Source organism: Python bivittatus, unplaced genomic scaffold, assembly GCF_059951505.1.
Source record: "Python bivittatus isolate LINGU-HERP-01145 unplaced genomic scaffold, Pbiv_v1 ctg000610_np1212, whole genome shotgun sequence".
NCBI classification, from domain to species: Eukaryota; Metazoa; Chordata; class Lepidosauria; order Squamata; family Pythonidae; genus Python; species Python bivittatus.
The window spans coordinates 34,316,225-34,344,128 of NW_028277088.1; the positions used below are offsets into that span (position 1 = coordinate 34,316,225).

Here is a 27,904-nt window from a genome sequence, read left to right on the forward strand (position 1 = left end):
CCTAAGAGAAACTAACATTTATTTAAGCCTTCAGTGTGTTGCTAATGTTGAATTAGGGGAGGTCTGAAGGCACAATCCATTCACATCTAGCCAATATCTGAATGGGAGACTAACAATAAATCTATCACTCTAAATTCCATCGTGGAAGAAAAGTGGCATATTAAGGAAACAGCTCCATAGGAGTATGAGATAATTGACCTGTGTTATGCTTCCTTCTGACAAACCCTCAGAGGAGGAAGAACTGCTAAAGTAAGATCAAGAGGAACCAGGAGAGTCACAGCTCCTGGACCAAGGTGAGCCAGGGCAAAGCAGCACTTCTGGAGGCAAGGGAGTTAATCAGGAAAACTGCTAGACTCTGCCTGCCATCCTCCTCTAGATCCTAGGATCCTCCCTTCGATCCTAGAAAACTAGGCACAGGAAACTTGCACAAATAAGGCTCTACAGTACAATGCCTTAAACAATCAGAGATACCTGCACCCAGAGAAGCCCCTGCTGCAGCACTGAAGCCCACACCTGGCAGCTTTTCAGTGATACCGGCAACACTCAGTTTTGTTTGTGTGTGTGTGTGTGTGTGTGTGTGTGTGTGTGTGAGAGAGAGAGAGACAATCCTTGCAGTAGCCTCTTGTGCTTATCTGCTTCTATGACTTAGTTTTTGTCTCCCAAACTTTGCTGTGCCTATACCCTAAATTAGATAATTTGATTTATAGTCTTTCTGGCAACTGACCTCATTTTCATTTTGGATTCTCCCTCCCCATCTCTTAAGCTTAGTTATTAATGCCTGCAAAACCTAAGCAGGTCCTGTCTGAATGATGGACCTGGCTGGATAGGAAACTACCAGGAAATCCCAGGGCTGTAAATTAGACTGGGACATTTTTTAAACGTTGAGAGGAAGTAAGTGGCAAACAACTTCCATATTGTTACCAAGAAAACAGTTGATCTTGACACAAGGGAGACTCCGGTTTTTTGATTCCTCAAGATTTTCTTGTTAATAGGATTGGGGTTTAGGGCAAGACCCTGGCCCAGAACCAATAAGTAACCAGAGTGGTTGACATAACAACATTAAACAACATTCTCCCTATTCTGATATTCAACTCTATCCAGGAATTAGGCCAAAGGCTGACCGTAACAAAAACAAACTTTTGCAATAAATCCAAATGAACAGGGATTAGAACTTGGCCCAATCTGTAACAGAGCAGCCGAGAGATGTTATCTTACCACCAACAAAGCAGCCATAAAAGCAATCTAGTAGGATTGACCCAAGCAGTAAAAGAACCTACAGTACTAAGGTTTGATCTTATTTGGATAGTGGAGAATTTGTGAGTGATGACTTCTTCTATTATTATTATGTTTACAATCATCATGATCAAGTTAAATGCTGACCAGATTACCCTAATTTGTTTCTTAAGAGACTGTTTTTGGGAAGAAAAACAATCATATATTTAATTTGTTCAGAATGCAGCAGCAAGCTATTACTTGGCAATAGGGATTTGGATCATATAATCCCCCAACAATTTCTCAGTTGCTCAAGCCAAAGACTGACCTTTAAGGCCCTTCAGAACCCATGACTTTAGGAACTTTTTCCAGCTAAGTTTGCTTCGTTAAACAAATCATGCTCTAATGACTGTACCCCTCTGACATACCACAGGTGAGGAGATAAGTTGTAGACTGCCTCACATACCTACTTGCTCTTTGCCCTTTTGATTAGCAGCTGCATTTGTTTTTTTATAATAATAATAATAATAATAATAATAATAATAATAATAAAAATTAATCAAGTCACTATAAGGCTTTGGCTGTTTGAATATGCTGTTTGAATATACATTCCTATTCTTAAATCTTATTTTTATGACCCTGCTTAAATATTAATTACAGGATATAAATGTTTTATACCATTTTTCTTTTTGAAAGCCCGTTGAAATAAATGGCTTAGTTCTGTCCAAGAGTTGCATAACAATTTTGGAACTAAGCAGACATTAAGTATTATTTATTTATTTATCCAATTTGTCACCGTCCATCTCGTAAAAACAAACAAACAAACAAACAAACAATTCTGGGCAGTTTACTGAGAGGCTAAAATCAGTTAAAAATACAATATAAAATAGACCTAAATAAATAAGAAATAAATATAGTCCAAGAGTTGATGTTAATTGGCAAGTAGCTTATCAGGACACCAGCCACCCCCAGAGTTCATTAAAATTCTTGTTGCAAGCCAGGTCTTTAGTCCTTTCTGGAAAGCCAGGAGGTTAGGGGCCCACTGCCCCTCTGGGGGAAGACTATTCCAAAGGGCGGGGGTAATGACAGAGACGGCTCTCCTCCCGAGCCCCACTAGCTGACATCCTTTTGCTGACGGGGTCCGCAGCATGCCCTCTCTGCCTGACCCTTATAGATCTTATAAGGAGACTTGACTAACTTAATAAAGATTCCGTTTTTTTTTTTTAAAAAAGAGTCCTCCTTTGTGAAGTATATATTCCATATAAAGAGATAATAATGCAAGAAGTTTCAGGTAAACTCTATGCAGAATGGCACTAATAAGTTCCTTCTGCATGAATTTACTGTAAGAAAAAAAACACTATTTCTGACAACTTTCTTGGCAATTGTTTTTAAAAGGCTATAGTAGAAGTCATGATGAATGCACAATACACATGTAAAAAAAAGTAAACACTGAAGCTGATCAACAATCACAACATTAGGTAGGGCATTAATGCAGCGTGAAATTAATTGAGTGGAAAATGAAGCAAGCAAGATAAAACATAATTAATTTGTTGACAAATGCAGACATTAGTTTAGAATTTCTAATTTCTCATTGGGTTGTGATTCAAGATATTAGAAATGAGCCAAAAGGTAAAATGATATACTTACATCCAAGACTGTCCATTGCTCTACAACAATAGCATCATAGCCTTGTATATTTTTGCTATCATCCACAGAAAATTCTTCAAAGATGAACATTCCATCTGTCATGCCCTGGAAGGAATCTGTGCAGAAACAAACAAGTTCTATAAACCGCATAGTTAGCTATTATGTGTTAACAACAGTCTGTGCATTATTTATCACAATTCAAGATTCTTCTCACCATGTTTACAGAATAATACAAGGTGGGATAGACCTCTGTGAGGCTAAAGTTCATTAACATAAATGATAGTAATAGGGCTGGTAAGTTTCCATTTGAATTCTGCAATGCATTGCTGGTAACCATTATGAGTGCTGCACTTAACCTGTACTGGTAGTACCCACATATTGAAAGCATGCACCTGCCCAAGCTTATTGATGCATAAAGCATAAGGACACTGCTTTCCTTCCACTGTCTTTATTGTGCTGTTGTTCTGACTCCATGAAGCTCCCACAACTTTTCAGAGGCTTATGGATGTGGTGCTAGGGCAATGTAAGGCCTTTACAGCTGTATACTTAGATAATACGGACATCTTTAGGGACTTCTAGCAAGATCATCTGGCACATCTTCATCAGGGCTTTAAGCACTTACTAAACACAGAACTGTTAAATTGTCAAAATGTACCTGGGCCCAGCTGGATGTCAAATACTTAGGCTACATAGTAGGCCATGGGGACTTCAAGTGGAAGCTATTTGCCAACTGGCTCGACCACTAATCAAAAGGCAGTTCAAAAGTGTCTGAGAATGATATGATGATATCAGTGGTTCATCCCTAACTTTTTGGGTTTAGTTGCTCCTTTGACTAATTTTATACAGAAGGCTAAACCAATAAAAGTCACATGGACTGAGAAGCATGAGAGGGCATTTCAGAATTTGAAGCATGCTGAATGCCAAGCCCCAGTCCTCAAGAGTCCAGACTTTCACAAGACTTTACAATGAAGATGGATGCCTCAGAAGTAGGTATCAGAACTATCCTCAAACAAGTTCCACTAGGGAACGTAGGCCCATTGCCTTCATTAATAGGAAGCTATCACCTTGAGAAACATGCTATTCCACTACAGAACGGGAGTGTCTAGCCATCAAATGGGCCCTTGAATTAAATAGCATTATTACTTAATAGGGAGGCCATTTAAACTTTTCACTAATCATCAGGCTTTGAGAGGTTCCACTTCACGCACCAAACGCAAGATTGACTCGATGGTCACTGATAGTACAACCATATTAATTCACCATTGAACACATATCAGGGAAAGAGAACGTGGTAGCATATTATCTATCCTGATTGCCCAGTGATGATCAACTTACATCACTGAAGAAGATCTAGTCCCCACTGAAATAAGTCAAAAGCAAGCTAGCAAATAATCAAGACACTTCCTTTAAACAATGCAGCTTACTCCAGTCAGGAGACAAAAAGATCAAGGCAATCAATGAGTAAGTATGGTGAGTGCCTCTCTATCTCACAATATACTCGGAGCCCCAGAAGCCCACTAAACAATAGGGGGAAATATGGTACAGGAAAAACACCAGCCTCACATCAGCAGCAAATGAGTATTCACAGACTCAAGGTCTGTTGGATTTAAAGACTGCTCTGATGAAGAAGAAAGCATGGAGGTTGGAAACAAAAGACAGGGATGATGATGGACATCAGCAACTGGCCAAAAGCAAGCTAAAGAAAACAAAACTGCAGCTGGACTGCCTTTATCAGGCCCCTAAACTATGCTACCTTTCTATGCTGCCTGGCCTTGAATCAACTTTCTAATGCTTTTGTAAGGTATTTTGCAATATTTGTGTATAGGACAGATCAAGCCCCCATTTCTGACCCACTATTTCTTCCTGGCTAATAACTGCAGAAAGACATGCAGGCCATCATTCAAAAATAAGCTGAGGTCATGTTAAGAGAAAAATGAATTAAAGCACCTTTCCTTTAAAACTCCCACAAAATTTATGCCCCAACTCATGCAGCATTAAACTAACTACCCTGCCCCCATGTACTTAGGGGTCCTATAATAGCAATTCTGTTGCTAAGCAAATGTTTCCACTAAATTTTAGTGGCAAACTACACTAAGGTTTGGCAGTGCAATGATGAAAAATCATCTGGAACTGAATTTCTGATCTAGGTATTATGTCTTAAGAATGTCATCTATTTAAACATACTTCTTTTCATTAACTCCCTGAGTAGTTAACTTGTTTTTACTTACCACATTTTTGTGTGGTTAAGCCTGTAGAGCTCAGCGTATTCTATTTACTTAGATGATTCCTAATGCTAGATGATCAAGTGATGTCCCATTTGTTCTAATCACCAGATCACATCACCATTATACTAAATACTGAGTCTCTTCTGCTCAAGCTCTGCCATAATAATTATTTTTCTTTACCTTCAATCAGCTCATGTAAAAGGTTAATCCCTCCCTTCAAAAGAGAAGGTTCCATTATCACTGAATTTTTTATTAAGGGAGGATGCTCCCTCACTGAGCTCAAAAGACTATTTTCACTTGGGTATATAAATATTTGATGCTGTTCTGCTGGGCAAAATGTCATTTTAATGTTCCTGCACGTGATTTACAAGACAGCTATGGGGAAAAAAATTCTTATGCTATGATGACAGTCATACTAGTAGGAAGCAATGTCTCCCTGTGTTCTCTGTTTCCTTTGAACTATTAAACCCTCCGCACAAAGCTTAATCTTTGCATTATTGTTATTACCAAGTAAAAAATTCACTGGCACATATATAATAAAGGTATTTGTCCTGCAAATCTGCCTTTTATAGATACATAACCACTGCTTTGGCTGCTTCATATCAGGGGAGTTACTTTCACTGATTGTGATTTGTGTGTACCATAGCTTAGTGACTTTTTTGCCACAACCTGATAAGTAACAAAAAGGACACATGAATAGTTGTCACACACGACAGTGTCTATGTTTGTATAGCTGAGAAAAATACAAAATGTCCTATATGGAAATTATATATTGTATGTGTAAGTATTTTACAATGAGCCAAATTTTCCATCACGTTTCAGTAAGTACAAATGTGAGTTACTTGGGCTCAATATGTATATTTGTTACTGATCATTTCATTTTATGATAGCTTTACTTATATTAATAGCAAATTTGCTAAATATCCTGTAGAATGGAACTGATATCTTGCTATTATTACATTATTGCTGATTTTTCGATCTGAATGCAATTCTGAAAGTCAACAATGTTGTTATTCTATAACAATATGATTCTACTTGGACTTAAAATTAAACTTAACTTTCCTCAGGGAGGTGTTATCTCTTAAAAGACGCTTGCTCCTTGGGAGGAAAGCTATGGCAAACCTAGATAGCATATTAAAAAGCAGAGATGTCACCTTGCCGACAAAGATCCGCATAGTCAAAGCTATGGTTTTTCCAGTAGTAATGTATGGCTGTGAGAGCTGGACCATAAAGAAGGCTGAGCGCTGAAGAATTGATGCCTTTGAACTGTGGTGCTGGAGAAGACTCTTAAGAGTCCCCTGGACTGCTAGGAGGTCAAACCAGTCAATCTTAAAGGAAATCAACCCTGATTGGAAGGACTGATAATGAAGCTCAAGCTCAGATACTCTGGTCACCTAATGCGAAGAGAGGAGTCTTTGGAAAAGACCCTGATGCTGGGAAAGATTGAAGGCAAAAGGAGAAGAGGACGGCAGAGGATGAGATGGTTAGACAGCATCACTGAAGCAATGAGCATGAAACTGAGCAAATTCAGGGAGGCAGTGAAGGACAGGAAGGCCTGGCGCAATATGGTTCATGGGGTCACGAAGAGTCGGACACGACTTAACGACTGAACAACAAAATCATAGCTTATAGAACTACAAATAGAAGGGCTTCTTAGGAGCAAGCTGATCTCTACCAGTGAATTCTACTCATTTTCTAACTTGTATCATTCAAGTCTAAACTTATTTTGCTTGTTCACAAAATGAACTGTTAAACTCAACATGCAATACTATTTATGAAGGAACTTTAAGGTCTTGTTCTTTGGAAAACTCCCCAGAGTCTTGTAAATTATTTTTACAGTTGTAAGTCTTGTCATTATTCTATAGTGTTTAAGCAATAGGATAATGCTTTTCATGTGCACCATTTGGGATATTAAGCAATAACTGATAATGGTCCAGAAATCCAATTAAAAAAAAAACCTAATTGGCATGTATCATGCCTAATGAGTCATACTTTTGAAAATGTAGGGTGTGTTTGCACGCATGTGCACATAAATAAATAAATAAATAAATAAATAAATAAATAAAACGACCATTTGTCTCCAAGCAAGTTAGCTAGCAATGCACATGTTTTGCCAAAAAACCCCAAACAAACTCAAACCAAAAACAGGAAAGCATTCAGTTATGTGCCCTTTAAAACTGCCTCTGCTAAAGGATTAAAAAACCCTCTCCCTTTATTTCTCAATTTAATTTCAACAAGGATAAATGATTTTCACAGGGTATTTTAATTGGTGATAGCATTTCTGGCTATAATATAAACAAGAAACATTCTAGAATTTGCTTTCATTTGATTTACAAAGTAAGCTAGTTTTTTATGTGTTCAGTTGAGACCAGGGAATCATACATTCAATCCCCACTCAGCCGAGTTTACTGGATATCCTTGGGTCTGTTATTCTTTTTTCAGCCAAACCAATTCAACAGGTTTATTGCTGTGGTGATTTAGATGAGGTGAGACTCCTATGTATGCCACTCAGAGCTCCCAGAAGCAAGACAGACTATAAATATTGTAAATAATACTACGTGCCTGTAAAGTATTTGTGCTGTGTTAGCATGTTTCATTGAATTTCGCCCTTGGTAGTTCTCAAAAGGCCAGTCTAAAGACTTATCTGATTACCTGGCACCTGTTTCCATGGGATGTCGGCAACTGAAGATATTGGGGGGGGGGAGGAGTGAAACTTATGACACTAATGCATAGCTGGAAATACTTTTCACTCCTGAAAATTTTAAATCCACCCCTGAGAATTTATGACTCCCACAAGAATAGCTCAAAATTTCACCCAATAAGTCAACAAATAATAAAACTACCAAACCATTTTCAAACTTACCAATTGACTGTAATGAAACGTTCATCCCCGTATATTTTGAATTGCCTTCATCTCTGAATTTGCATTATTTTTCCTCTAAGATAATGCAACATTACTATCATGCCAATGTTGGCATTCAATAATGCTGGTAATAAAAATTATAAATAATTTATATGTAATGAAGGGTACACTGAGAGCCAGCATAAAACACTGGATCAGGACTAGGGAAATTAGGGTTCAAATACATTTTAGTTATGGAAGCCTACTGGGTAGGCTTTGCATCAGGCACTATCTCTCAGCCTAATCTACCTTTCAAAGCTGAGGAATGTTATGTTTGTCACCTTGAGCTCCTGAAGGAAAGGCAGGCTGTAGAATGAATGAATGAATGAATGAATGAACGAACAAACATGATGTTGAGCAATGCATAAGAGGAGAGGCTTGCATCATGAAGTCCTTTATTCTAAAACTGAACAAAAATGAACTAACACAAGAACAGGAGGGAAGAGCTAGTGGGGTAAACAGAATGGAATATCCAATTGTTTCAGATATACATGCATAGGCTTTTAAATATGCCATAGGGCATAGAAAGTGAGAAATATATACATAGTACATCCCCATACTCATAAAGAGTAATGCTTTTTGCATAGAATAAAGTGGGCTCTAGATCAGGAATTTCGAATCTATTTGAGTTGGAGAGCAAATCTGGAATTTAAGAACATGTTGGGGATATTTTCACAAAATAGCTGTGGAGGGACTTGCCTACTCAAAAATAAATAAATAAATGGCCGTCATGGGGGAAAAAGCACCCAAGTGTCACAATGTTACATGTCAGCCTTTCTAACCTGACCCTTCTGTATGATGCATTATAATGTCCTGGTTTACTTCTATTCTTTCTTTGGGCACGCAGGCATTCTTCCAGATAAAGCACTGGGCATGGCTCTTTTCTAAGGAAGCTCATCCAGCTCTGCAGCATGCCACCTTTCCAATGTTTGTAACAATAACTTTTTCAAAAGGTAGAAGTCAAGGCAGGGAGACTGGCAGGCACCAAGGGATACTGGCATATTCCAGTGTCACATTGGGGACGTAGCGCTAGACCTTGAAAGAATATGCCCAAAATAGATCTATTTTTAAGTTGACAAAAGAGAGTTTGTGTTGTTTTCTGCAACAGACTCTCCTTTGCCATTAGAACATGACAACGCTGGTCTTATCTTCATTAAGACTAGCAGTAGGCAAAAAAAACCCCAAAAAAACAAAATACCCAGAGGCCTACTAAAGCTAAACACGTCTGCATTTAATCAGTCATTCAAAAGGAATCTGCCTAAAATCTCCATGTTTACTGGCTTGAACTCTTTAAGGGAAGTACAGGAAGATAATTCTTAAATAAACAACTTAATTTTTTTAAAAGAAAGAAAAGCAATGTTAAATATCTTTAGATCTCAAGCCAAATTCTCAAATTAATTGTTCACTTCTCATAATAGCATTAACAAGCATCACATTCAGTGCAAATTCATGGGCTTCAGTCTTTTATATACACAAAGATATCAGAAACAGATTAAGAAAGTAGTCGTATGATACAAAGCGGCATGATGGGTATTACATGGCAATTGAGGGATTAATCTTTTATTACTTCTCTCATTCTTTTTTCCCCCCCTCTTCTTTCTGACCTATGGCAATTAATGGAGGAAGGGACTTAAATTGTCTAAGCTAACACACCTTTATTGAATCCATTAGCTCTAGGGTTCCTTTGGGGATTATACAGCAGGAAGAAAAGTGTTATTATCTTGTGGTTTCTCAATCATCCTGAATGTGCTTCATTCCCCACCACTACTGGGAGGAGATCTACAACTAAGGAACTTTTTATGAATGAACTGCTGACATCCCACCAATGACTTCTTTCCTCTCATCCCACATACTGCATCTAAGGCTTGGCAAAAGCTTTGGGCAATTTTACAGCTGTACCCTAAAACTGCTGGCATAATTATTTCTGAATAATAAAAATAAGATGCATGCTTGAGATGCATACAATTAAGGGCAGACAGAATTTTAATTTATAGGAAGGAGTAGCAATGAGACTAATTAAATGCAATCCTCAATATTATATAAGCCAAGATTTCTATCTTCAGAATGAAGAAAACACAAAAACAGTGTTATTCTCTACCAGAGTACATAATAAGAGTGGGGAGAATGAGCAATTGCAGAATTAAGAGTTTGTGGTTTGCAGTCATCACAGGGGATAAAAAACAGCTGTTATGAAGGAAGAAGCTGTATTCTGGAGGAAAGGGAGTATCACATGATTATGAAAGAGGTCCCGTGCTGCAACAAGGAGGCATTTTTTTTTACAATGTTTATTCTCAACTATGCTTGTGAAAATGCTCTTTTACTTACACATAATATACTTGGGTCTACAGATTTCATATAGTTCTTAAAATAATATGGTAGATTTTCAGAAAATTGTTTACTTAAAGCTAATGGAAAATTAAACCCCAAAGTTACTTTTAACTTGGTTATGTATCAGCTTTTTGGTATTCATTAAACAAGTGGTTTAATAATACTTATCAAGAGCTGTCACGCAGCACGTTGCAAAACATGTGGATGTTCTAAGCTACCATTAATTTTGGATGATATTTATATCATGTATCATATATACCATATCATATCATTCATAGAGAGACAGTTTAGTGTAATGGTGAAGGTGTTGGCCTAGAAACCAGGAGACTGTGAGTTGTAGGCCTGCCTTAGGCATGAAAGCTAGTCCAGTCACTCTCCCTCAGCCCAACCCACCTCACAGGGTTGTTGTGGGGAAAATAGGCAGGAGTACTAGGTATGTTTGCCACCTTGAATTGACCCAAATATATACATATACATACATACATACATACATACACAGTGTACACACACACACAAATTTATCTCACTATTGTATTTATATATTTATATTTATATACACATAAATAAAAAATAAAAATAAAAATCTAAAACTAATAATACATTACTAGTTCATGTAGAATGGAAACACTAGAATTGGTGTCAAAATCTAAGGGGTCTTCCACACAACTTACTAATTGCAGGCAACGTTTCAATAGTCTCATGGAAAGTGCTTGAGTGGGCAACGGCACCCTTAGCTCACCCTTATCCTGGCTCAGTGACAGCCTGTAAGTGTGCTTTCCTGCAACTCTTCCAGAGTGGTGTTTTCTGATTTGCACCAGCATGAGCCTAGCTATGTGGTTTCTCTGCTCTTCTTTAATCTGAAGTAGGCAGTATCTGCCTTCCTACTGGTTGCTGGATGGAACTGTCAATATACCCCCTCCCTTCAGGTTGTTGCCATCCCTCCTTTTTAACCCCCGCTTTAAAAAACAACAACAGATTCATTGGTTGACCTTTTCTGTTTTGTTTTAAACACATTTACTGACAGACATGCTGAAAATCACTATTCTGAATGTGGTCAAATGACAGAAAGATAATCTTGAACTACTAATGACCTGTATTCATTCCACTTGGTTGATACACTGCAGTTGTAATTGTGACTGGTTTGGGTTATTATCCATCTGCTTATTTCACACAGTAGTTTATCATTAATATATTGGAAGATCCAGTTCTTATATGTAATCTGTTGGCAGTTTTAACTGCCCCCACTAAAGTTAATTTAGATGCCTTCTGACTTTGTCCATTTTCTCTCTCACACCCCACCCCACAGGCTTTGAATCGAGACTTTTATATGGTTTGCTTTTTAAATTTTAAATGGATCCATTCCCATCTGAGCATTGCTCCACAAAATAGCAAGTTTTACAGAAATTTAAATGAGCAGCTTATAAAGGTGGTGCTGCTTCAAAGGCTGTTCCTGCCTGACTGTAACAGTTCACTCAGTATAGCCTGTAATTTCAAAGGGCAATTAGCACACACAGAAAATTTAAACTTTTTAATAATTTCAGTCTATTGAAAAGACTGAAATTGAAGCAAGAAGTGGTACAGATTAAGAGACGAGAACTGATACTCATTTAAGGAAACTAAGATGAGTAACACAGAAGAATTTCATACCATTTATCATTCCAAGACTGAAGATGGCATGGACCAATGTACTCCCTTTCCGGAAGTGATCTGTCATGTGCTCGAGCCAATTGGCTTCTAAGGTACAAATACTTTTTCCACTGCTGATGATCCTTACAGGTACAGTCACAGTGTAGTATTGGCTGGATGTTTGCAAGGTCTTTGGCTTGTTGAAGACAGCGAAGATCTCCGTTTCTAAACAAAATACAAGAATTGAAAAAGCAGCTGTAAGAGCAGCAAAAATGGCATATTAACTTTCCCAAATCTGTTGCCCTCCAGATGTGTTAGGATCTAAAGTCCTGGAGGCATGATTCCTACACAACTGGAGAACATCAAGTTGGGGAAACTGCATTACATTATATGGAATATAATACAGCATAAATCTAACATATTTAATAAGCACAACTGGTTTTCTTATGTAAAATTGAAAGTTTGGGATAATTAATAGAAACAGAATGACAATTAACTAATACATAGAATGATCTGCATAATGTAATTAATATAAAATATGTTGCATTAATTTTGTACAATTAATATGCATAGATTAAAACATTAGTCTGATAATCAAACCTTGCCACCTATAGCTGCATAAATAAAATAAAGTAGAAAACTACTTCATATGCCATTAGCAGTAAGGAGAGCTGATAAATTAGGGCAGAGGTTCCCATACCTTCCTGGTTCACAGAGCCCTTAACGTTTCAGTTATATTTTCACGGTGCACCAGACTCTACCTGTGAACTAACTTGAGCGAGTAGTTTGAGCGGTGTCCGACAGAGGTCGAATATGGCTGTATTTCCTTTGAAAATTTAAAATATCCTGCAACACCTTGGGGGGGCCACTGCACACATTTTGGTAACTGTAGAATTTGGGGAAGTCTACTGGGGCTGAACAACACAGAATTATTATCCAGAAAAAGCAAGCAGAGTTACTTCCTTTAATTCCAGAAATCTACAGTGTACACTTCCTTTCTTGGCATGATCTTGACTTCTCTTTCATTTCCATAATGTATGAAAGATCTGGTGGTTTTATTAGTATACAGAAAGTCACAATCCATGAACTCCTTATTTTTCTCAAAGTAATTTAACTGCAATGCTGTATTATCTACAACTTAATTTTGTTGTCTTTGTTTCCAAACGCAACAGTTCACAGCATACAGTATTGCTTTACCCTAAAGTGGTATTTTATATATTGTCTGCACAGTTTACTGTTTTCAGTCTGTCTAAACTGACAGATAGACCACAAACAATGTTTTTTTGTTTTTAACAATTAAAAAATTGAGACATTTTGGGGCTGCTTGAAAAATGTTAATTCTCTGCATCTGGGAAAACTCCTGCACGTTTTTTCCCTTTTGTCATTAGTGATAATGACAATGGCCACAACAAAGTTGAGTCAATTTTTCTCTTTTCCCCTTACCCCATTTTTAGCACTCTTTGACTGTTCTTCAAATTTCAGAATCTAGACAATGGTTGAGCCCCACCTTAAGAATGAGAAAAATCAAAAGTTCTCACCAGTATTCTTTCTATTGGAATATTATTGTACAGAAGAAGGGAACAGGGTTATACACTGTGGCAGCCTTTCTCCAAATTAGCCCCTTCAAATGTGTTGGACTCTACTTTGCAGAACTTCTAGCCACAGTAGAAGACATCACATTGAAGAAGGCTGTTCTGTCAGCCTCCTCACTATCCTTATGTTTGGGAAAAGTTATTTATTAAATGTTTACTAACACAAAACAAAGGTGCAGAGGTTTTTAAAAAAAATTGGAAAGAAAGACATAAAGAAAGACATAAAGAAAGATCAAAATAGAGTAGAATTAAATTACATTAAATCTTAAGCTGCCCCATCCACTTTTTGGAATATAACCTTTGACATGCTACCAGAGACTTTCCTTTTGGGTCTGATGGACAAACAGTTGGAAAAAACTTATGGAACTTTGTTTTTATATATGATAACAGCAGCAAGGCTTTTATCTGCACAGAGGTGGAAAGATATTACCTACAATGGAAGAATGGATGGTGAAGCTGATGGAGTTGATTGGGATGGCAAAATTGACGGCTTTGATTCAAGACAAGACATTGTGTAATTTTAATACTAACTGGAAACCTTTTTTGAACTTTTCGCAGGAAACAGAAAAAAATGAAATTATGTTGTATGGACTTGATGATTAGAAATAATATGGGTTAACAGAAATAATGGAAGTTATATTATATACAGTGGTACCTCGGGATACGAACGCCTCTACTAACGAACTTTTCGGGTTACGACCAGCTCCGGCCGCAAAAATTTACCTCGATGTGCGAACTCCGCCTCGGGGTACGGTCATTTTTCCGCCCTGACACGTGGTCCGCGGCCATTTTTGTGCCCCTGACACGTGGTCTGTGGCCGTTTTCCCGCCACGCCATGCCCGTCCGTTTTCCCGCCGCGCCCGTCCGTTTTCGCGCCGCGCCGCACCCGTCCGTTTTCCTGCCACGCCCGTCCGTTTTCCCGCCGCACCGCGCCCAGCCGTTTTCCCGCCCCTGACGTGTGGTCCGCGGATGCCAGAACGGATTAACGGTAATTACATTGAACCTTATGGGAAAATTTGCTTCGGGGTGCGACCAAATTCGGGTGGAGGGCGGAATGGATTAACCGTATTTACATTGAACCTTATGGGGAAATTTGCCTCGGGGTGCGACCAAATTCGGAGGGCGGAACGGATTAACCGGATTTACATTGAACCCTATGGGGAAATTTGCTTCGGGTTACGACCAACTCAGGATACGCCCAGAGTCACGGAACGGATTAAGTTCATATCCCGAGGTACCACTGTACTTAGAGAAAGAGTTTGATGTATATTGTTACTTATATCTGTTGCAAGGAGGGTCAGAAGTCAATTTTTTTCTTTTGCTTCTTTTCTTGCTTTTCACTTTTAATCTTGACTATCTCTTTTTTTTAATCTTTCCTTTTCTTTCTTATTTTCTCTCTTTCTTAATATTAGTTCTTGTTAGTTTTTACTATTTTTCTTTTAAACTTTAATAAAGTTAGTTAAAAAAATAACATGCTATGCAAAGCCTACAGTTTTGATTAAGCACTTTTGGTTTAATCAAGTGTAATCCCAGATACTACTTCGCAAATTTTCTATAAAAATATCACAATGAATCTAGGATTAAAAAACAAAATATGCCCTGGCAAAGTTAGTATCAATACAGTACAGCAAAGGTAACATACATAGAATAAAGGACTATTATTTCTATTATTATTGTTGGCCGCATAGTCAACCAGATGTTTAGACTGGATTTGGCATTTTTATCCACCTATCGAGTCCTTCCCAAGGACCTGGGATAGGCAGATGTTGCTATTTGATGGTGTATTGTTGCAGGATATAAGCTGTGCCAAGTAAAGTTGCCTTCTGCAATTGACTGATGGTGATTTTATCAATGCCGATGGTCTTCAAGTGGTGCTCCAGATATTCTGGGATTGCACCCAAGGCGCCTATTACTATTGGTACTATCTTTGCTTTCTTTTGCCACAGTTGTTCTACTTCTATTTGCAGGTCTTTGTATTTTGTGCTTTTCTCCAGTTCTTTCTTTTCTATTCTGCTGTCTCCAGGTACTGCAATGTCCACTATCCAGACTTTTTTGTCTTTCTTATCAATAATTGTTAAGTCTGGGGTGTTAGGTGGCAGGTGCTTGTCTGTTTGAATTCTAAAGTCCCTGAGCACTTTAGCTTCTTCGTTTTCTATTACTTTGTCTGTTTTGTGGTCCCACCAGTTCTTGCTTGCAGGTAAAAGGTATTTCTTGCATATATTCCAATGGACCATTGTTGCTACTTTGTCATGCCATTGTTTGTAGTCAGTGTGTGCAACCTTCTTGCAGCAGCTATCTAGGCGGTCCACTGTTTCTTCAGCTTCTTTGCAGAGGTGACATTGGCTGTCTCTTACTGGCTTCTAAATTCTGGCTTTGTATGCATTTGTTCTTAAGGCTTGGTCTTGTGCAGCCAGAATTAGCCCCTTGGTCTCTTTTTTCAACTTTCCTGCTCTTAGCCATTGCCAGGTCTTGCTGTTATCTGCTTTGCCTGCTAGACTCTGTGAGTGTGTGTGTGTGTGTGTGTACTGGCCATGTGATACTTTGCCTTGCCATATCTCTTTTCTATTCTTCATTTGGTCTTTCTTGTAGGCCAGCTTGGTCTCTTCACTATTCAGTAAGTCTTCGTGGTGTACTAGTTTCAATGCATCTTCTTCACTGTCCTTTGGATATTCTTCCAATGCCCCTTTTTCTTCTTCAACTGTCTGTTGTACTTGCAACATTCCAAGCCCACCTGTGCTCCTTAGTAAGTAGAGTCTGTCAACATTGCTGCGTGGATGAAGGGCATGATTCATTGTCATTATTTTTCTGGTCTTCTTATCCAGAGCTTCTAGTTCTGCTTGTGTCCAGTCCACTATTCCAGCTGTGTATCTAATGACTGGAATTGCTCAGGTGTTAATTGCCTTGATGCTATTTCCTCCACTGAGTTTGGACTTTAAGATCTTCTTCACTCTCATGATGTATTCACTACTAACCTTCTTCTTGACTTCAGTGTGTTTGAAGGATACCCAGGTATTTTTAGTGATCTTCTTCATCCAGACTCTTGATGTTATTTCCATAGAGCATTTTGATTCCTTCAGTTTTTACTATTTTTTCCCCCGTTGATGGTACATTTGTCCAGTCCAAACTCCACTGCAATATCTTGGCTGTATATTCGGACAGTGTTGAGCAGCAATTCTATTTCAGATGGTGTTTTTCCACACAGCTCCAGATCGTCTATGTAAAGGAGGTGGGAGAGCCTGGCAAATGTTTTTGATGTTTGATAACCGTGGCCTGACTTGTTCAGTACTGTTGACAGAGGAATCAATGTGATGACAAACCGTTTGATGATAGTGAGTCTCCTTGAAAGATTCCTCTCTTGATATTAACCTCTTCCAGTCTATCACCATTGACCAGCAACTGTGTCCTCCACAGTGCCATTGATCTTTGCACAAAGCTTCCGATGTTTCTACTGACACCTGTTATTTCTAGGCACTTGATTATCCAATCGTGTGGCAGTGAGTCAAATGCCTTCTTGTAATCAAGAAGACTGAAATTGGAGATTCTGCCTATAGTGCGTAATTCGAGCTGTAATTCTGCTGTTCTTCTTGGCTATGGCTGTTATTTGCTGCTCTATTATTTCCAGTGCTTCCTCGATCTTCCTTGTTCCTAGGTGATATTTCTTGATCAAGTAGTCTTTGGTCTTCTTGTTCTTCAGCTTCTTTCCTTCATCTGTTCTAGCTTGCTTGGATCTGATCTTAGCATGCTGATCTTACTTTCCAATCTGATCTTCCATTTTGGTGGTGCACTGTTTGGCTTTTTTTCTTGTTTGTTGATTTTGCATCCAAGATATTCAGTTATAACTGCAGCCATACTGTACATCAGTTGGTTTGATTATTGCAGTGAGCTGGTGCTTATATTTCATATTACAGCATCAGCATCTTTTAATACTTGTGCTAGCTGTTTCTTTGTAACAAGCTTCAATGCAAGCAACCTTATTCTGTTCTTTTTGTGCTGCTCTAGATGATCAGTTATTCTCTGTTTCAACTCCTCGTTTTTTAGTTAGAGGGCTTTGTTCTTTCTGAGGAGAAGGCAGAGAAGAAGTTGCCTGATTTGGGAATGAAAACAATTTAATAGCTATGCTGGCTTCCTCTACAGCTGACTCCCCCAGTTTGCCTCTATAGTCTGAGCTACTTCTGGTAAAGTTTCATTTTCTTTGCCCTGGGTAGATCTTTATAGTTCTTCCAATTCTATTTCTGTGAATATTTTATTTCGTATTATTCATCAATGTTGATCTGCTAGCTTCTGTTCTGTTATTTCTTATTCTGGATGTTGTTCTTTCCAGAACTGGTGCATTCTTTTCAGATATTCTCTCCTCATTGGGCTTGATTTGTAATAGCAGATCATTATTTCTTTGTTTTCAGTCTTTGTATAATTGTGACGGGTAAACAATATTTCTTCCAGTAGAAGCTGCTGCTGCTGGCCCTGGCTGCTCAGCCAAAAGTCCTGAGTCCTGTAGCCCACTTGTCACCAGATGTCCAGGAACTAGAACACCCAGCACAGTCCTTGCTGACCCGGGCAACGACTGATCTGGTATAGGTTTCTATAAATTATGTCTCACCATATTGTTTATGGGAGAGGCACTCTTTGTTTGGCTCCTCTGATGAGACCTGTCCAGCATGGTTGAGTCTCTTGGCATAGCTCTCATCCTCCTTGGACCATGCAAGCCCACAACCACATCGGGGGGGGGGGATTATTATTATTATAAACATGTGTTTCACCAGTGAGTCACAGACCCTCTGCCTCATGGTATTTTACTGAAATTAATAACTGAGACAGAAAAATAATGATTAGAACTTTTATCTCCAAATGCATTCTGTCCAAACAACTTCAGTATGTGGTCTCTCTACCCTTACTTTTGCAAACTGTCTTCTATTGGGGAGTTTTTCCCACTAATTATGCTTCTTATTTAAATAATAATTCTTACTGGCAAAACAGTTGAAGAGAATTGGAGAATTTGTATATAAGGACGACCACACAAGGGGATGATGGATTACATAATATTCAAAGAGTATAATTTTCCTCAAAACCAAACACAAAAGGCATTTTTGCTAGATTCACTATTCCTTTGTGGAATCTGAATCATTCCAAGGAGTTTGTATGAAGAAACTATCTAGAACACCCAAGAATGCAAAGAATAGACTGTATAGATAATTCATATAGGCTCTGGACTGCAACATGAATGTTTTACACACTTGAAACATGAATAAGCTGTTGGTTTGGTAAAACTTACCACATATTAAGCTTAGATTTTATAGAGAATTATTTTATATTGAGTTCTCAGATAACTCAATATAAAATAGAACTTTTTTCCCCCCAGCTAGGAACTTCATTATTCAACATACACATATTAAAAAAGAACTCAATATTATTCCCACATCTGTAATTATATTATACATACTATTGTAAATGGATCCATTCCTCTACAATCACCAAGAGGTTAAGAATACACTTGTGGGTAAGATAAAATGTTTTGCTATTCATAATTAAGGGGCAATAAGTTATGTAGGTAAGCAAAGCTAACTCAAAAGAAGAAGAGCAAGATCAAACACACCTCACTGGAAGAAATCAGAACTCTGAAACATGCTACATCAACCAAACGCAATGCATCATTCCAATTCAGCCCAAAATGAACTTTTTTAAAAAGACCTTGCCAAAGTGTAGAGTTATCTTTTAAAAATAAGACAAATAATATGAATGATGATAGTATTCTTTACTTCTTATGGGAAGATAAGATAGATCATGGCCAAAAGAGGACAAGGTTTTCCATTTCAGGAAAAAAGAACTGCTGACTACAGTCAGCAAAGGGGTAACAAATAAACCAGACACACACTGAGAAAACATGGTAACCACAGCTTCATCCTCACTTCTTGCATGTACAAATCACAAAACAGAACTCCAAATGTGTATATTTTAGAAATATTCTTAAAGCAGAACAAACAGAAAAGGCAGTAGTACCCAAAATATACCAATAGATCATATATATAATTTCTTTCAAGAAGTAGTTCAACAATTTGTTTTGCGTTAATATACAGTAATGGGTCTCAAATGTAACCTCATCCATGTTCCAATACTGTATGAATTTTAACTATGGTATGATATGGAATTGAAACATAAAGTAACTGAATTCCTATTTAGACACTGAAATAAAGCCAAAACCAAGAAAATAAAACAAAAGCCACATCCTTTTACTGAGAAGTTTACAGTAAAGAAGAAAAGCAATGCCTTTAAAGTAAACTCAGCCTAAAATCAGACCAAAAGAGGTGGCTAATCAGAACTGAAAATATATGTGTTAAAATCTGGTAACTCACCCTTTAGCTATTTTACTTTATGAAACTTCAGGCAACTTTTTTCCTAAGGCTTTGATACTAGGCTTCAGCTACTGCTGTGCTTTCTATTTTGGCTTTAGACTATGCTCAGCATTCATGCAGATTTCAATTTAAAAAGCAGTGTAAACAATGCATAATAAAAAGAGTCTAAGAAAAAGCAAAAGCATGGTTCTTCCTAAATGAAAATGGTCTTGACTCTGGACATTTTATTTCTGGTTTGTTTTGAAGAGTAATACATTATTTGAATGTAATTTCTTCTGCTGGAACATCTGACCCAAGAGTAATCACTATGTATGTCACTTCCCTCAAGAAATGAGGAGCTCTAATGCAGTAAGTTTGTGATAAATAGCATGTTCATCTTGTGCACATGGGAAAAGAGCATAAACGCTATCAACATGTTAAGCTTGTAATACACAATAACATAAACTAACCCTTCAGAACGAATTACTTAAGTCTGTAAAGCTCTATATCTATTGTTCTGGCAATAATGCAAAATCAGTAAAAGGTATTATATGACAATACTCTGACTGAATTAGACCTCTTTGAGTTTCCCACAAGACTATTTAGAAGAGCAGTTTCACACATAGAAAATAATCTAGAAGTGTTGGCAACTTTAAAACAAAAAATTCCTAGGGGGGAAAGATAACACTAAATGGGTGATTTGAGGAGATTATCAGAGTTTGTATAGGTTCAGATCCTCAGAACGGATTCTAGAATATGCATTCTAGAATAGCAGATTCAATTCCATGTATGGTGTTTCTGTTTTTATGCAGTACTATAATATTAATTATACTAAACAAACAGCATGTTGAAAGACATAACGTAGCAATAAGCACATTCAAAACACAGACAAATAGATTATTGTGGGGCTTTTTTAATGGAGCTAGGGTGTTTGCTTCATGTGTATGTGCATATATGAATAAAAATTCCTATACTATCTTTTTGTTAGATGCTCTGAATACTGAGTAGGAAAAAAATATAAAAGCAAAACCTATACAAACATGACAATTACATGGAACCTATTTTAAAACCTTGACACAACAATAATACTAATTTTGCTCTTTCTTACAAGTAATTATGCTATCAGGCCAAACAAGGCTGAATAAAAAGGGAGTCTAAATATTTACCTTATGATGAAAAGTAAAACCTTATTAAGCTGCATAATTCCAAATAACATTATCCACAAATTATCCAGCGTTCAACACTTGGCCTAGTCTAATGTCATTGTGACTTGATTTATACTGCAGTTGATACAACACAAAAGGTTTCAAAATTTGTTTCCTTTATCTAGGAGATACAGACGTCTCTGAGATGTGCAACACCTTCAGTCAACAAGAAGTAAATGGAGAAAAATTCTGAATCTGGTAGAAATTGGCAAGGAGGAAACTAAAGCAACAAAAAAATCAACGAAGCCAAATTTAACCCTTTTTGATTTGCCTTTCCTTTTGTCTGTGCTAACTGTTTCCCGTCCTGCTATGTGTCAGACCCTACCCAATCTTAGCTGATCCCCCAGAATGAAGGGGATATTTCTCCCCAGGGTACCTGCTTTCTCCAAACGTACTTCAGTGCTACTTCTTTTCTTGTGCTGATCTCTTATTTTTCCTTTACTTTGTTCTCTACCCCTGCCAATTTTAGCTTGTTTCAGAATGTTCTGTTCCAACGACCTGTGAACACTTTTCATCACTAGGTGGAGTGATGACAGGGAATTTCACTGTCAGAGCACCCTCTACTGATGAAAAATAAAGCTGCATCTTAAAAAGCTGCATTATTACAAAAGCACCAACTAATATTAAAATTGAAAATTAAAAAATAAAATATAACAAGTAGATCTGGACCCACTTATTTTTGGAGTGTGGCCCTTGTGGCCCTTGAGCCCTGATTTATGGAGAACTATCTGTTCTGCATCTATCTCAGAGTAACATTTTAAGTTTGTTGTTATTATTTTGGTGAAATGTACGAGCATCAGGCTAGAAACCAGGAGACCTAGTTCTGCCTTAGGCATGAAAGCTGGCGAGGTGACTTTGGGCCAATCACTCTTTCTCAGCCCATGACCTCACGCTTGGGCGACAAGCCGGTTGGTCAATACCTGTCACAACCAATGGACCAATATTTGGTTGATCTGAAAAAAAGGCGGACCCTGCACCTACAGGAAAAACGCTAGGGAGAAAAATATTTTGGGGTGAAATGTGTTTGTGGAGAGGGGATTGGATATATCTGCTTTGGCTGGACTATCTATATTTTTACAAAGTCTGTATGCATTTGGGACAAGGAAAATAACCTTTCTGTGACTAAGGATTACAGTTTTTCTTTATTTTCTTTTTTCTGATTATTTTGCAGCCTTTCAATTGCACAGGCAGTGTGGCTGTGTAATAGTGATGTCACCAGAAAGCTGATACAGAATTCCAAATTGAAATTTGGAACGTTCATAGAATACACACGTTAAGCCCAACAGGCACTTAATACACTTACTATATGCTTAGCTTTTAAAAAAAGAATGAAGAATCATACTACTTCAACAGCTTGGAAGCCCTGGAATCACAAAACAAGAGCCTGAACGTGTTCTCCAGCCTTAGTTTTGTGGCATGACTGTCGGAAGAGTTTGCCTGTTTGTTTTCTTTTCCCCTTAGCATTATCAGTTTCCCTTCAAAGAAATGAGCATTTTGCTTTATTTGTGGCATTTCAAGGTCAGAGTCTGCCTTGAGTTCTTGTTCCTGAGCCAGTAACTTGCCTTTTAGCACCAACAAGTTGCCTTTATATGGAACAGATGTTTTTGTTACACACTAAATTTTCTGATTGGCCATCATTCCTGTTGTAGACATTTTGTAAGCAGTCACATACACTTCATAGAAGCCATTTTATGATCCTGTTCATGGTACCTTCTCAATATTCTGAACATGTCTGCTGGCCCATAAGGGCTAGAGATCCCTAGCAAAGTTGACACAACCCACATTTCCTGAGGGCTTATCCATCAAAATAGAAACAGGCACTTCAATTGGTGAGAAAGCGTCAAAAACCATGTTTTAGATCTGATATTCTGCACAACTGACACATATAAAGGTTTTTTTGTCAAGATTAATGCAATAAACATACATACTTTGAAATTTCCTTCCCCTATAAACTAGCAGCAAACTGCATAATATTCTGCTATGGGGGGAACTCTAGAAGAGGAAATAGAATTGGGTATAGAAGTCAGCCCTTCAAGCTAGGCCGGGCTAGGAAACAGACACACAAATCCATGGACACTACTATATTATTGTAGGGTATATAATAACATAATCTTGAAAGTCTATCAGAGTTTCTCTCTGCCTCTTGCACCAAACAGAATCAAGACAGGGATATTTTGAGTTGCTTTCTCATGCCTTCCATTTTCCCAGGACTGATTTGCTGTTTTTCCTCCTTCCCCAATATCTCTACATTTCTTTACAGCAGAGAAAAAATTATCACTAGAAAGGATATGGAAGGTGAAGATACATGAAAAGCAAACAAGAACATTTTACCTAAGAGTTGCTTCCTTTTATAGACATCCTTTCTTTTTACCTGAACTGACAACAACCTTGGGTAGGGCACAGAAACATGTCAAAATTCCAGGTTAAGACTTAACGGCAATCACAGAAAAAGCAAGTTATTTGTAAACTATTTTCAAGCTACAGTTCAAACTTGGTTTTCCTGCCATTGTATAAGGATTTAGACTCAGAGACCCCACTTGACCAAAGACATCACTTGGTGACTTTGGACCAACTGGTCTTTCTCAGCTCAACTCTCTTCAACAGTTATTGTTGTGGGAACAAAATTAGGGGAGATTCCCATATACACTACATTGCCTTGGACTTTCAAGGAAAAAGAATGAAATAAATACAATACTATTACAATATTTAATATATCAGTAAACATCCATCTTGGTAAGGGAGTTTAATATATGAATTCAAATGTTAAAAAAAACCCATAACTATCCTAAACAAATATTGGCTTTTTTAACTTCATGTGCAAAACAGGCCGGTAATTCTATATCCCTTAAGTTCTGTTTGTACCAAAGTACATACATTCATACAGTGGGGCAAAAAAGTATTTAGTCAGCCACCAATTGTGCAAGTTCTCCCACTTAAAAAGATGAGAGAGGCCTGTAATTTTCATCATAGCTATACCTCAACTATGAGAGACAAAATGGGAAAAAAAATCCAGAAAATCACATTGTCTGATTTTTAAAGAATTTATTTGCAAATCATGGTGGAAAATAAGTATTTGGTCACCTACAAACAAGCAAGATGTCTGGCTCTCACAGACCTGTAACTACTTCTTTAAGAGGCTCCTCTGTCCTCCACTCGTTACCTGGAGTAATGGCACCTGTTTGACCTTGTTATCAGTATAAAAGACACCTGTCCACAACCTCAAACAGTCACACTCCAAACTCGACTATGGCCAAGACCAAAGAGCTGTTGAAGGACACCAGAAACAAAATTGTAGACCTGCACCAGGCTGGGAAGACTGAATCTGCAATAGGCAAGCAGCTTGGTGTGAAGAAATCAACTGTGGGAGCAATAATTAGAAAATGGAAGACATACAAGACCACTGATAATCTCCCTTGATCTGGGGCTCCATGCAAGATCTCACCCTGTGGGGTCAAAATGATCACAAGAACGGTGGGCAAGAATCCCAGAACCACACGGGGGGACCTAGTGAATGACCTGCAGAGAGCTGGGACCAAAGTAACAAAGGCTACCATCAGTAACTATGACGCCAGGGACTTAAATCCTGCAGTGCCAGATGTGTCCCCCTGCTTAAGCCAGTACATGTCCGGGCCTGTCTGAAGTTTGCTAGAGAGCATTTGGATGATCCAGAAGAGGATTGGGAGAATGTCATATGGTCAGATGAAACCAAAGTAGAACGTTTTGGTCTAAACTCAACTTGTTGTGTTTGGAGGAGAGAGAATGCTGAGCTGCATCCAAAGAACACCATACCTACTGTGAAGCATGGGGGTGGAAACATCATGCTTTGGGGCTGTTTTTCTGCAAAGGGACCAGGACAACTGATCCGTGTAAAGGAAAGAATGAATGGGGCCATGTATCGTAAGATTTTGAGTGAACACCTCCTTCCATCAGCAAGGGCACTGAAGATGAAACGTGGCTGGGTCTTTCAGCATGACAATGATCCCAAACACACCGCCCGGGCAACGAAGGAGTGGCTTCGTAAGAAGCATTTCAAGGTCCTGGAGTGGCCTAGCCAGTCTCCAGATCTCAACCCCATGGAAAACCTTTGGAGGGAGTTGAAAGTCCATGTTGCCCAGCGACAGCCCCAAAACATCACTGCTCTAGAGGAGATCTGCATGGAGGAATGGGCCAAAATACCAGCAACAGTGTGTGAAAACCTTGTGAAGACTTACAGAAAACGTTTGACCTCTGTCATTGCCAACAAAGGATATATAACAAAGTACTGAGATGAACTTTTGATATTGACCAAATACTTATTTTCCACCATGATTTGCAAATAAATTCTTTAAAAATCAGACAATGGGATTTTCTGGATTTTCCCCCCATTTTGTCTCTCATAGTTGAGGTATACCTATGATGAAAATTACAGGCCTCTCTCATCTTTTTAAGTGGGAGAACTTGCACAATTGGTGGCTGACTAAATCCTTTTTTGCCCCACTGTATGTACCTTTTATATAGCAAATAAAGTCGTCATCAGTAAAATAAGTGGCAAAATGCATTTGTTCATTCCTCCAAAATGTTACATTTATGAAACAATCGTCCAAGAACGCAGCCCGAACCTACTTGCAATAGCCTTAAGGAAGAACTTGCATGCTCACCTTGAAGTTGGTCTCCAGGTTCTCCAGCAGAGCTCAAGCTAAGATGCTCAGTGACCTCCCGTTCACCTCCTAGATCTTCACCAGGGTTCACATGCTGGTCACTACCTCCTTCTTCTGCTGCTGGGACTTTGCATATATCAGCGCAGTCTCCTTTTTCAAGATTTAATGAAGCAGAGTCTTCAGGAATATCTAATGGATTTTTGTCACCTTTTAGTTCTCTGGAGCTGTTGCTGATAGATATTACAGCACTGCTACTCTTGGAGTTCATTTGGGAAACATGCTGAGGTACTATCCCAACAAATTTCAGGCCCCGACTTGCAGCATCTTGAATCTATAAAATCAAGATAGATAATATTTTAATTTACAAAATGTCCTTGAGAAATATGAGTGCTTTAAAGAAATGCATGTCAGACAAACTAGCGTTATTTTATGGTTGGATTTTTCTCTTGTACATGAAAAGTCTCATTAGATTGGTATACTACAATCCAAAGAAGCCTATTAGTGTTTTCTTCTTTAAAAATAAAAAGACAGACTGTAATATAGAGAAGAATACAATAGGCATAGATTGTAAATACTTTGATTGCTGTCATTAGGCACAGGATTTGCAACATATGTTATGTTAGGCGAATAGTCCCCAGTATATGAAAGTCTGTATGCTTCTTACTTATATTAGAGTGCACTTTTCTCTTAAACTCTGAGACTGTATTGCTCCAATTTTTGTACTTGTTTATAAATTATTTAAATTTTAATACAAAATCAGAAGATACTGAGAAAAAACATTAGCATTGCTGAAAATATTACAGTAGTACTGAAAGCTGAACTGCAAACTATAGCTATGCAGAAAATAACTATAATAATGCAGAAAACAGATGTGTGGGGTTATATAAGTAGTATGGAGGGAAGATATGCACAGGAAGTGGGGGAGCAAGGCAAAAACAAAGACGAACCCATGGGCGAAAACAAAGATTCAGCAGTATTCCTTCAGCAACAATACCTATTTTATAAGATATCAAAAAAACTTTACACGTCATAAAAAAAACCTGCTTAGTGAAAATTTACTGGCTCAGAAATTCATACATATGCTATCAGATCTTCTTACTCCTCCTCTAGTACGTCCTTCCTCCTTCTGGTATGTTTTGGATGAGTTAAATTTTAACCCTCATAATTCCCAGCAACCGAGTTGGGGAATACTTTGCCCCGTGTAACACTGGTTGCAATCTGGGCAGCTGATTCGGTATATGATGCCAGTTCTTTCTTGATCTTTTGGTTTACACAAAATTTTTGTAGTGTTTTTATGGGTGTGTGGGTCACAGTGATGCCTCATGAATAATCCGCTGGCATGTTTTGACGCATTTCTTATGTATGGAAGTGTTATGGCGGCAGTGTCTGGATTGTCTTTTAGTTTTAGTTGTTCAAGTTGTCCTTTGGTTGTTTTGTTTCCTGGTGCGTTTTTTTTAATGAAATGGCGGGAGGGGGAGTTGTTTTTCTTGAATACGCTATTGAGGTATTTGAGTTCAGCTTTTCTGAAAGTTGGCGAGTTGCAGTGTATGTTGATCTGTTGATGAGGGTTTTTATGATTTATTTGCTTATTGTTTATTTCAGTTGTAGACCAGCATAAAACTAATAACAATCACTCTAATAGAAGTAAAAATAAAATATCATATTGATAGAATAAAATAAAGTAAAAATTAAAGCTATTTGCATAAAATTACAAAATACAGGGATTAAAACCATGGAGAGGCTTATAAAATTAAAATCAGTAGTCTGAATAATTTAAGTAATTAAGGTAGATAACTATAGATCAGTGTTTCTCAATCTCAGCAACTTTAAGATGTGTGGACTTCAACTCCCAGAATTCTCCAGCCAGCCACAGAGGGAAAAATAGGATATACTGAGTTATGGGGACTAGGTAAGGCTCAGCATCACATCACTTGGAGTTGTTTGTATGCAATCACAGCTCTAACACAGAACTGGGCTACAGTGAAATCCCCATCTCCTGATCAGCTAGTATTTAAGTAATCAGCCTCCAACCTGCCCGGGAATTGTATTGTAAATGAGGAAATATACATATCTCATAGGTTTCTATAAAAAAGGCAATGCAGCAATGCATGACCCAGAGTTTCAATTTCCTTCTTATCACAAGGGTAGAGCTGCAGCTCTTTTGGTATGTTACAGGACCTTCTCTCCAAAAAGGTGGAGGGAAG

At 38.0% G+C, this 27,904-nt stretch overlaps 1 protein-coding gene across 1 annotated transcript in view; it reads right to left on the bottom strand.

Moving 5' to 3' along the window:
• The window catches only part of RFTN1 (raftlin, lipid raft linker 1), a 111,579-nt gene that overhangs the window by 20,497 nt on the left and 63,178 nt on the right, over positions 1-27,904 (bottom strand). Inside the window, exons 5-7 of the mRNA XM_007436295.3 lie at positions 25,701-26,031; positions 11,962-12,165; positions 2,860-2,975 (exon numbers count right to left, since the gene is read on the bottom strand). Of these exons, the coding sequence (XP_007436357.1) occupies positions 2,860-2,975; positions 11,962-12,165; positions 25,701-26,031 (651 nt within the window). The remainder of the gene's footprint in view (positions 1-2,859; positions 2,976-11,961; positions 12,166-25,700; positions 26,032-27,904) is intronic.